Genomic DNA, 12,633 nt, shown 5'->3' with positions numbered 1-12,633 from the left:
CGAAAGATGCTTAGTTATTTAAATTTTGGGAGTCGTGATGGGATAAATCGCAGATATTCGCAAATGATGTACGATTTGAACAGATCATATACAATATAATTGATAAGAAGAACACTATAGGTGCATTTTTCTAATTGCCATATCTCATTCACGATGTGATCATAAAATTTGCTTATTTTCATCCGCATGATCTTTGCATATATTTTAGCTAAGTTCTTAATATATAGAATTAGTTATTGCTAATAAATTAATTTTTTGAGTAATAATATTTTTCTAGTCTTCATGAATGGGTTCGTCCGAGGATAAAGATGAAATGGACACACTTAGTTGAATGTTTAAGATAAAGAATCGCCCTTTTAGAATTATATTGATTGAGATTTTTCTTTTTGATGTGGAAATATTTAGAAATCAAAGCGTAGAATGATTTTGAAACACATTTAAAACGCATCACAGTTCACACATTTTAACAGAAGCCTCGAAAGTTTTTCAATGGTGATATCTCATGGTTATAAGTTGCTTGCGATTGTTATATGTTCCTCGGTTCTGTGGCGGAAGCCACCAAGAATTTTTGCTTTCTTCTAATAATGAATCGGGAAAATTATGTAGAGAGCTTCTTTTTCCTTTTACAAACTGAAGAAATTTTGCAGTTTCAGAAGAATTGAAATTCTATTCCGCTTAAGAGTCTTACTCGTTTTAAGTTACAGCTAGTAAGGAAATTTTTGGGGTATATTGACTAGTTAGGATAGGGAAAAAGATTTAATTATGGAGAAGTTGCCATAATCTGCAGCCATATAGTGGAAAAAATAATAAACTATTTCTCAAGATTCAATGTGTTTGAGTTTTTATTAGGAAATAGTGGGGGTTGAGAAATATTTTTAATTGAATAAGAGTATAATTAAATTGTCACATAATTTTATTTTTAATTATCTATCATATAGTATCACCCTTAGTAGTATTGTAACACTAGTTGTGCTAGATAACATTATTCTTGATTTTTTAATGTATTTTTTTTTCCCATTTTTGATAAGCATTTTGTAGATTATATAAGTTGTGAGTCATTCGAAATGTACATGGGAATACAAATTGGATAAACAATGTGGGTCGTATTCAATGTATAGAGATAAAAATGTTTCATATATAAGCCAATTGAAAAGGTTAATTTATCAATTTCCATTCTCTCTCCCAATTCTAGACTTCAAAATTAAAACACCTACAAGATTTTCTTGCCTTACTTGAATATCCGTATATATTTACATCTCTTCCAATTCTAGACTTTTAAATTAGAACGGCTTCAAGATTTTCTTCCCTTATATAAAAAGCCGTATATATTAAGCCAAGTAATACATAACAATATATATCTGTTAAGGTCTCTGTGCTCATCAAGAAATCAAATTCATATAAATAGTCATAGTTCAGAATAATGTTTGGCAAGAAAGTAACTACTCGACATTTAAAAAGAGAGAGAGCGATGGTGGATGAAGAACCAAGAGCTTTTCTTAGCGTTAAGCTCATCTTGGCTCAAGATATTGACAGAGCCACAATGAATCTCAAAGGCTACAGAAGAAGATATCAGGCCATCTTATGGGTATGTCGTGGGGACGAATATATTACAGATATCGCATTAGGGTTACCCAATCCCTGTTGGAATTGCATTAGCCACTTTCCTGTAGGGATTTATGAATCCTATTTTTGCATGTCGAGGTATATAGAATTGGATCCAAATCAGATCCTGGAACTTCCAATGGAATTGTTTTGGTTGGAAAAACTCGAATTCCCGTGCCTAAAGTTGATCATAAAATTTGTGGCAGCTATGTACTTGTTAGACCAAACTATGATGCCGCCTCAGGCTCAGGGTGTATAGCTGAAGGACAAGTTGTTCTCGGCATGGAAACCAGGAGACTGTGATGGCAATTAATTACTTCTATCTTGCATCTATATTTTTATCTCCTTCTTGATGTACCTATTTTCTGATTTGCTTTTCAGTAAACGTTTTTCATATTATGAAAAAAAAATTTGTTAGATAGCTGACAATTCTACATAATTTTTTCTTTTGTTTGAAGTTTATATACATATTCGGACTTGTATCATCAAAATTTTAATATGACTTGGTCTTATTGCACTAGTAAATTATTGCTTCATTCGTGTTTATGTTTCTTTGTGACTAAGAAAAGGTAGAATTTAGTAAATTATTAATTGGTATTATCGCACTAGTAAATTCTCCTCTTGATATAATTATAGAAGTAAGGTATTAATGTTCTCGTTTCTATACTATCTTGATTATCTACACGCGTACGTTAAACCCTTAACCTAGGTATGGGTCGGTAGACAAAACGTATGGAAGAGAATTAATCTACTTGTACAATGATGATTGTGAAAAAAGAATTTTAATGGACAATTTGAAGAAATTAATAAAGGAAATTTTCAATTGAGGTCCTTCATCTATGCGCTTTAATTTGTGCAAATAGGCCTCACTCTTTAATTCTTGACACTCTGACGAAGATAAAATAATACATTTTACACTTGAACTGCTTTATTGCCTTTTTTTTTTTTAATTTTTTTTACGGCCACTGTATTTAATTAATAATAGTATTTAATATATATATATTAAAATTTAATAGTGGTAAAATTTGATAACATGATCCAAAACTTAGTCATGAAAACAATTAATGTATGGATCTCTAATTTGTGATCTCTCTTGAACAACTTCATAGAGATCATCAATGTACAAACTCCAAAACTGCATAATATCCGATCAACACCGGGAGGGACACGATCATGCCAAAGATAACCCTGAAAATTGAAAATAAGTTTGTGTTAGTTTAATTTTCATATAAACAACTGATTAAAATTGCAAATGGTTAAGTGACGTACGCTGTGCTAAGTACATCAGCATGTAAACCGTATTCTTTCGCGTATATAAAAGAGGTGATGGATTGTGGTAGTGCCGCCTGCAAAGTAAAACAATTTTAATTATCTAGAACCATGTATTTCAGGAGTTAAGATTTGCTGTCTAAAATTGGCTGTCCAATTTGTTGTCCACCAATAATTCATCGACACGTCATTTTACACTTATTTTTAAGCACAAGTGATAGAGAAAAGTTGGACATTTTAATTTAAGTGATATGTCTATAAATCATTTGGTGGACAGCAAGTTAAACAGCAAATCTTAACTCGTATTTCAGACATTTTATTCCGATTGCTTTTCTGAAGAAATTCTACTCCATCTCAAGGAGAACGTGATGAATTTTGGTGGAATTTACCTGTATTATAGCAACACGTAAGACATCGCCATGCAAACCTACTATTAGCGAACCAATGGCCATGGCGAGTGGTCCAGCAATAAATTTCAAGGCCATGCCAATTACTGTCAAACTTGCACCACATGCAATTATTTTCTCTTGCATTGCCATGAACAACCCTGAACAATAAACAGATTTTGAGTTAATCAACATGTACACACACACACACACACCCACACCCACACATTTGTTTGGACATGAAGGGATTTGATTAGTCTTACCCATGCTGAACATGGCAGTGCCAGTACCAGCTCTTGACATGATTAAAATTGATCCTTCCATGATGCTAGGCATTTGAAAATGAAACCTAATTAATTATATAAATTAATATTTAGGACAGTGAAACTCAGTAAGTTAGTAATCCGAGACAGGAGGATTAATAATAAAAAAGATGATGAAAATATATAGTAGCATAAATATATATATACCTGTTAGCAAAAAATGCCCAAATGATGCCGAGTAAACATGCATATGAGTTCGGATTCATAGCAAGTTTAAGGCCCACAGTTTTCATCAAAGAGCAGAAAGATTGTTTGCTGCTGTTACTCACCTCATGTTCCGTCTTTGGAGTAGCATTTTCTAAGGAAGCTGTATTATTATTATTATTATTGGAGTGGAAGTCATTGCCACTTCGTCTGATTTCCAAGACGAACAATAGGGTTGTTAGCCACACAATAGCCTGAATTACTGAAGACTGAACAACAAGGTCTACAGCCATAGGTCCATACATAGCTTTCAAAAGAGGCACCCCAACAACAAGAGAATTAGTAAGAGTAGACAAAGAGAAGCTTGTTATGGACCAACAATAACTTCCTTTGCTACTACACTTGGCCCATAACGCCAAAACCGTAACGATAATCACTTTTGATATGGCGTCGGCTCCAATGAACAAATAATTCATCTTGAAAGGATCAACATGAGCCGTGAACTCCAAAGTGAAGAGCGGTAGAGTGAAATAGGAAACTAAGCGGTTTACTGCTTCACCCTGCTCGGGAGTGAATATTCGCCACCATTTCATAGACCCGTACCCTAACATCAAAGCTACATAGAGTGGTGCCATGGCCACAACCACCTTGTACACATCTTCCCATCTTATCATTTTTGGAGAGGGAACTGATGGCAAGTTTTAATAGCTCTTGTTTGAGTGTTGAGATTACTGTTGACTACATTTAATGTTTAGCTAGACTATTTATACACGAATTAAACGACAAATTATGCGGTCAGGTTTTACAAGTGCCAATTTGCATCAATTCTATGCCGTGGATTCTTAAAAAGAGACGAACATATTATGGTAAGTGATTGAAAGGTCACGTAACGTTCACCAGTTGGCTTCTCCTGTGGTCAGCATTTAGTATGCAATTAAAATGCAGAATATGGAATGAGGTCCAGCCGTTTATTCCACCTTGCATATTCTCTGTCAAGTTATGTTTATGATTTTGTAATTATTAATATGCTTTTATTCTTCACTGTCTCACATACATCTTTCAGTGGTTCGCGCTGTTCCCTCTCGTTTCATTTTTTTCATTAATTTGCTACTGGATGTCCGAATAGATTCTGACATCCATCGTACAACTTTATTTGATTTGCTTCCAATTCCCATGGATGATCACCAGAGAGCTATGAATTAGGGCTGTATTATATGGACAGACCCCGGTCCAAATAGCCACGTCGGCCCCTGTTTGGACAGACGCGGACAACCGGGAAATAGGAGGCCTACGTGGACAGGCTTGTCCAAGAAGATTATTCCTATGAATTATAGCAGCAACAGCACATAATGATGTGCGTGTGGATTGATTGGAAATAAGATTTTGATAATCTTTCAAGTAATTAATGTTCAATTTGCTTCAAGTCAACTAGTTTGAAAAAACACTTCCCTTCTTGCATTTATTAGAAAATCTCCATATTTTGCAAAAGCATCAAAGCCCGGTCACTCATTGTCTTGTCCATGTCAGTGGGTAACATAGCAGTGTAATAATCAATCTATCAAAGTGTTATTAGAACACAAATTATGTCAAGAATAAATTCTTCAAGCTAGCTTTTACCTTCTAAAATCCGAACCTCCCAATAATTTATATTCCTTTCGAGGGGTATTGCTGATATGCGTTTCGTTTCTTCAATTACGACTCCTTAATTGAATTCAAAAGTGCAGCTGCATGAGCTGTTAAGATTGTATACGTTACAGAATATTTAATCTTACACAACTTTAAATATGCTTTGACGGGTATTATTGACTAGAGGAAATTAAGATGTTTTATTCCATTAACTTATCTTAAATAAATATTCCACACAAAACAAGAATTCAACAATCAATGGTTATTATTTATACGTCCAACTTTTGATCAACAAAGCATCACATGGCGATTCTGAACTATCTGAAGGTGCTGTAGATTGTAAAATGACGAGGTATAAAAGAATTGATTCCACAATATTTTCATATATTCCTATAAATAAGTAACGAATATGGTACTTTCTTCCCCATAATAGAAATTCTGCTTCACAGTTACTACATTAGTACTATGCCACACAGTGTTTGTCAATCAACAATAGGGTAATTATCTTTATATCTGTATCTTGAATTCTCGAAAGTAGTTTTTTAATTTACACATTTAACTTCTCGAATCTTATCAGCATCTAATCAGTTTTCTATTTCTGTTACTTAATCAGTGTTGATGGAAGGAGTAAATCCTTGCTGTCTCTGAGAACTACCTACCAAGTGATTTTTCACTCTTGTTGGTCCATTTCGTAAACATATATAAAAGGGAGAGAATAAGATAGGATGATGTTTTCCTTTTAAATCTACAATGATGGTTGATTATTATTTGTTTTTTAAATAAAATATTGTATACAAGTTGGAGTTTTTTGTTTGTTTGTTTCTTTTTCCCTAATCTTAGGCCATTTCGAAATCGAAATAAAACATTTGTACGTCAAATACATACAATCTCCCACTTTTCTTGTTTTTTAGGGGGGAAAAAAAACTCGGTTTTAACATATCAATTCTATTAATTATGGAAAATTTACCTTATTATTCGTTGTTTAAATTTGTCACATTTGTACTAAAGTTTATTCTTTTGCTACCATTTCGTTGATCCAAATGCGATCTTTTAATTTATTCTCTTAGGTCCTTTAATTTAAAGGTTCCGAAAATAAAAGAATATATAAAGAAAATTGAATAACTACCGTGACCATTTTTATTTATTTATTTATTTTTTGGTAAATATGATTTAGTATTTGGATTTACTATTAAAGAATATGCTTACTCTTTAAAGCAACGCCCATAAAAAAAGTCGTATTTCCCAAGTTTGATAAATCACTTGAACCGTCATCGTCAAGTAAATTATTTTATATAAGTTGTCTCTTCTAATTAACCATGAATAAGTAGATGTTACATTCGAGATTGCGGCAACCGTTCTTTAACTTGAAGACACGTTACAATGAACCAAGTAACGCTTTTATAAATTTGAGTTTGGGATTGAAATGTATAACGTGTTTTGAATTTTCTGTAAACCCTTTGATTGGGCTTGTTGAAGACAAACAAGATAATTTATGATATATGTTAGAATAAGGTGTGATCCAAATTCTATTTTGAAGATAATTGAGAATTCTAATTAAAATCGACATTAAGAAGAATTTTATTTGTTAGAATGCTTTAGAAATGCTATTCAAAGTTTATTAGACAAATTCTAGTTAAAATTCTATTTCGAAATACAATTGACAGGTGAAATTTGTGTTGGATTTGAAAAGATCAAGATATGAATGAGGGAGGACTTTTCAATGCAACTATGCTTGCTTGGAGCTCGAGCCCCAAAATCAGTGAAGTTGGTGCCCGTCGAATGCTCGAGCACCATATTCATTCGGCCCAGGCCCGTTTTCATGTTTTGAGTATTCATTTCCTTCTATAACTCTACTATTAGGGTTTGAAACATCTTTATATATATATAACTCTTCATTATATTTTGGATTAAGTTCGACAAATAAAAAATACAAGATCATTATAATTTTTGCTTCATATTTTAGTGAAAACTCCATTTCCTTTCCGATTATTTTGTTCTTGAGTTTGTGATCAATTACTTCATAGTGTGTGATATTATTTTCTCACCTATTATCACAACAAATTGTTATCGGAGTAATCTAGTAGTTTCTTCATATATATATATATATATATGATGGGGACACGAACATACAACAGCCCAATCGATCAAGGCAGGATTTTTTTTTTTTTTGGTTTACCTTTAAAAAAGAAAGAAAGAAAGATATACAACCTGGTCTACTAATCTGAACTGTCTTGCACTAGCATGTTTAAGAATAGTTTATAATTGATTTAAATTATAAATAGAAAAGATGAGTGATGAATAAGAGCAGTACTCATGAGATTCACGAAATATATTAGTAAAAGGTAAATTGATCGAATATAAATAGATTGTAATCATGTAACAAATATGAAGCCAGTACCCAACTAAACTAGTTATTTCTTGGAAAACTTTCGTATATAACCCTAAAAAATATAAAATTCCAGAGTTACTATTATATCATCTTCGTTATTCTCAAATTATTTCATATTTAAGTAAATATTTCAAACAACGGGGTTATAATGACATTATTTTTGGTAACTGACTCCAATTAAGATACAAAACAATCAAAAACCATTGATTACAATTGTCAAAAGTCGGCCAACTAAATATCATATTTAACAATTTGAAAAATTTATATTTACTAGACATGAAATTTCTATATTTTTTTACTTTAAAAATCATACTTTAAAAAATCAAACGAAGTCGAAATACATTACTGTTGAAAACTCAAAAATTTCTATATTTTAGTTTTCTTTTCATCCGTTTCAACAGGAGCATACTAGTGTCATACCTCTATTTTCTGTAATAGGAGGTATCATTTCGAAATCTATGGTTTTTGTTGGTACATTCCATTATTCGATTACCGTTGACTCTTATATTTCATCACTTTCACGTCAATACATTATATACTAAGGTATGTGAGCAATTGTATAAAATGCCTTCATCGTACAATCTGAAATATAGTTTCAAGCATGTAACATGGACCGATATATATATATATATATATATATATATATATATATACACATTAAAAAAATTCAGATAATAACGTTGGTCACTTTCCATATACCCTTGCATATTTTTCATTGTGTTATAAATACGACAATATAACATGCAAAATGACGTGTTAAAAATGGTGTATACCATGATATGCTATCTCTACTTTTAGAATTTCATGTGATGTATCATCACATGTTGGGTTGGGTTGCTGTAATAACTTATAATGTGTTACAAAGTTTATGAACGTCTCTTTTATGCACAGGCAGTTGCCATTACATATAACACATTTCTTATTAAAGTTTTTGTTGCATACGTAATATAATGAACTATGTAATATATGGAAGAAAAATAAGTATATGATAGCTTGAAAATCATAATTGTATAAGGTTTGTGAAACTGTATGTTACATGGTGACGCATCATAAAATTATTATCTAATATATGATGCATGATCTATTAAATATTTGCCACTATAAATGTTATATATGATGTGATGATGTTATTGATGATATTTTACAATTTATTGACTTATATGTTACCATCGTTCTATATTAAGCGGTGTATATAGTACAAAGTTGTTTTGTAAGTGAAATATCATACATTATATACTTGGTAATGAAGACAATTTTGATGGCAAAAGAGACAAAAGAACCAATTTATAGAAATTAGCTAAAACATAATCGTGGTCCAACTTTCATTTCAGTAATGCATAAACTAATAACAAATTTTAACGACAAAACATGAACTCAATAGGTTCAAATACAAAAAGAATGGCTTTGGGAGAAATGAAGTCGTTTGTACAGCATACACTTATTTCTTATTTTGTTCCATTTTCAAGCACAACTAGAGAATGGATAGAGGTCGTGCTGCCTCGATAAATACATTACTTAAATGCTAGACAACAATTAAAGATCTAACCACAGCCCGAGAGCACTTCCTTTGCCCACTTTTTTCGAGGCCATGCATATAGTTCTCTAGCAGCTCATAGTACACATTCTAAAAGAATATGTGGAAGCCAACCTTAGATTTTCTAAGAGTATTTTAGGTTAGGATCCTAGCAATTGTCCACATCAAATGTAATCTAAGAGAATTTGCTAGCGTATGATCATCATGATATGCAAAAGGGAGAAAATCACAAATAACCAAGTAAATAAAAATAATTCATTAAATACTACACATCAATTTATATTTTATGGATACTGAGTATTATAGAAAAGTATACCAAAATTCCTATGATTTTATTTTTGTAACTAAAGCACGTACAATGGCAAAAAACACACATACCATTAATTCCAATTTCTTATCATTTGCTGTCAATTAAAAACCCATTGAAAGTTCAGATTACTAAACAAAAATGGAAGAATTGCATGGATCGATAATATACTTTACAAATGAATGAAAGTGCAAAATTACATTATGTAAAAAAAATCGAGATGTCAATCACGAAAACACATAGCATAATGAATCATATTAAAATACATGTTGCAAAGTGAAAATGAGCTAAAACTACACTTTGACAAATGATGTGGAATAATTTGAATCAATTCATCCATGGATACAAGTAACCCTTGATATAATAGACAAATAATATAGAAATAGAAATAAGCAACGACTTGAATCAATTGATAAAAGAAAAAAGGTATAACGTATTATGGGTCAAAAAACGTGATACACACTATGTCGCGTGCCAAGAAATAATTACAATGGTAAAAATGAAACTTGTTCATGTATCTAAGCAATTGATAAGTATATAAAATATTGGATCAGCAATATACTTTACAAATGAATGAAAGTACAAAATTGCATTACATGCTTGACATGTGTAAAAAATCGATATGTCAATCATGAAAACGCATAACATAATGAATCATATTACGATAGAATTACACTACGACAAATGATGTGGCATAACTTGAATCAATTCATGTATGGACTCAAGGAGCACTTAATATAATAGACGAAAAATGCATACACTGAAATAAACCATGACTTGAATCAACTCATATAAGAAAAAAGGTATAACATATAAGAGGTTAAAAGATCTGATACACGCTATATCGAGTATCAAAATAATTACACTAATAAAAATGAAATTTGTTCATGTGTTTTAGCAATTGATATTTTATACGATGGAAATTTGTCTTAAGAAATCATATTCCAACATGTGTCATGTAATCAAGCGTTAAAACTTGCAAGAATTTTAATTCAAACATAGTTTAAATTCACAATCATGTCATAAAACATAAACATTATGAAATCAATAATGATGATTTCTGTAAACTTGCATGTTCAAAAACAACCCTAAAATAAGTAAACTCACACCTGCTAGAATATAAGTATCCTTCTTCTCCAGAACAAATCCTACCTCTTATTGGTCAATATGGAGAGAGAATTGATTAATATTACTATCCTAGAATTCACTTGAATTCAACTAGTAGCCGTGGCGAAGCTAGTGGTTATCTAATTGACCTAGTCGATCCAAGGTGGATTAATGGCTTCTCGGACTACCCTATTAGTTCTCTTCAAGTACCTAATATGTACAGTGAGAGTCAATCTTTTTGAAACTTTGCGAAGTCTCCATTCGGGGAGATTTCAAGTTTTCCCTTGAATAAGACAATTAAGCTGAAGGCAGAAAATGCAACAAGAGTTCACCTCATATATTTTGGTACCCTCTATGGTTTCTTCAACGTATTGCTGAAAGTAATAATGGTCCACCAAGGGTTCGGATTACTTGCGTAGAATTTTCCCAACAAGGATTCAAACCGGTAGAAAGAATTGAAGAGACAGGGTGTCGGTATGCTGAAATTTTTAACATGCCATTGAGTACAATGCCATAGCATAGAGGTGGGAAATTACCATCAAAATGGAGGATCTTAAGTTTGAAGATGGTGAATTTCTCATTGTCAACGATTCAAGAATTTTAAATCAATTCAATCCATTAATCCTTGATGATTCATAATTCAATTCCTACAAAATAGCTAAAAAGAACAGAACTAACTGAGAGCGATGCATGGTTTTTACATCCAAATTCTTCCATAGGGCCTAAGGCTTTGGTTTGATTGAAATGTATGGTTTTCTATCTTTCCCTTTTTTTGCTAGAATGTAAGGTTACAACAGAAAACATAGTATAAATAGCTGACAAAGTATATTTGTATAAATCACTAGAGAAGATTTTGCGTGAAATTAGGAATTTTGAGAAAGGAAAGAGTTTGGGAAGAAATGTGATCTAATTTTTGGGCGCAAATCTGGGCAATATTTGTGCGTTTTATTTTTTTCATTTGTACTTCTAAAATAGCAGTATATTTGAGATATAAAATGTTGAAAAGTAATATTGGAATTCTGATTTAAATGAGGGTACCCTGTATAATTTCCTCAAATGACAACATTGCTTGTTATTGATCTTAATATGACCCGTGCTCCACCAACTCTAAAAGAGAATAGAAATTCACAATTTTAATTTCAAAATCATCATAAAATATGAATAGGGTATCAAGGCTTAATCCTCCTTCAATAAACATATTTAAACATGAAAAAAAAATGAATAGAAAAAGAAAAACCATTTTGAAAAATCGTAATATAACAATTTATTGCAAAATAAATATAAATTAGCTTCATAAATTAACAAAATACTAACTCAGTAACTTGTCAAAACAGTAATCAGATAACAAGTTCAGTTATCCACAATCAAAACTAGAAAAAGCCTCAATATGAGATGAATTAAATAAATAAGTATAAATGGAATTGGCACCAAGTCACGTACAGCTTTTTCAAAAAGAAATAGCAAAAAATCAGGCAATAATTTTTCTGATAAAACGAAAATTGAGTCTGAAGGGGTGATGTGTTCCAGCCCCATATTAATCAAGTTTCTTCTAGCTTCTTCCAGCCGAAATTGTTGAATTTCATTTTTTAATGTAGAAGAATCCTCATGCATGGATGAAGAAGAAAATTTGAATTAAAACTCTCCACCTTTTGACGGCCACAACTTCAATTGCTTAATGGAAAAAAAATCTATGCAAGAAGACAATTTGAAATGAAATTCTCTAGCCGCAATTCTTGATTGGTTTTTGGCCAAAGTTTATGACGGTTTGTAGCCAAGATTTTTCTATAAATATGAGCTACCATAAAGAGAATTAGTATGTCCCTTGAGAGGAAGAAAAATAGGATAGAGAAGAGAGAAAAAAAGAGAGAGATTAGAGAGACTCTTTTGAGAAGTTTTTTTTAGTTTGTAAACTCTGTTGTAAATTCTATTCAAGTAGAAATAAAATT

General features: G+C 31.6%; 1 protein-coding gene across 2 annotated transcripts; it reads right to left on the bottom strand.

The window, feature by feature from the left end:
• Positions 1-2,604: 2,604 nt before the first annotated feature.
• Positions 2,605-4,477, bottom strand: LOC111368614 (auxin efflux carrier component 5-like). 2 transcript variants are annotated; one of them, XM_022989967.1, is made up of 5 exons: positions 3,728-4,477; positions 3,521-3,585; positions 3,261-3,418; positions 2,872-2,948; positions 2,605-2,790 (listed from the first exon to the last, which is right to left on the bottom strand). In XM_022989967.1, exons 1-5 carry the CDS (start codon positions 4,396-4,398, stop codon positions 2,718-2,720), a joined length of 1,044 nt encoding a protein of 347 aa, XP_022845735.1. In that variant the 5' UTR covers positions 4,399-4,477; the 3' UTR covers positions 2,605-2,717. The 2 variants fall into 2 exon arrangements, with proteins under 2 accessions (XP_022845735.1, XP_022845733.1); XM_022989965.1 differs by having other exon boundaries at positions 3,521-3,606; positions 3,728-4,476.
• Between the last annotated feature and the right edge of the window lie 8,156 nt (positions 4,478-12,633).

The sequence above is a fragment of the Olea europaea genome, chromosome 19 (assembly GCF_002742605.1).
Source record: "Olea europaea var. sylvestris chromosome 19, O_europaea_v1, whole genome shotgun sequence".
Taxonomy (NCBI): Eukaryota; Viridiplantae; Streptophyta; class Magnoliopsida; order Lamiales; family Oleaceae; genus Olea; species Olea europaea.
The sequence above is the reverse complement of the archived record's forward strand: the minus strand, read 5'-3'. Positions and strand labels throughout refer to the sequence as shown.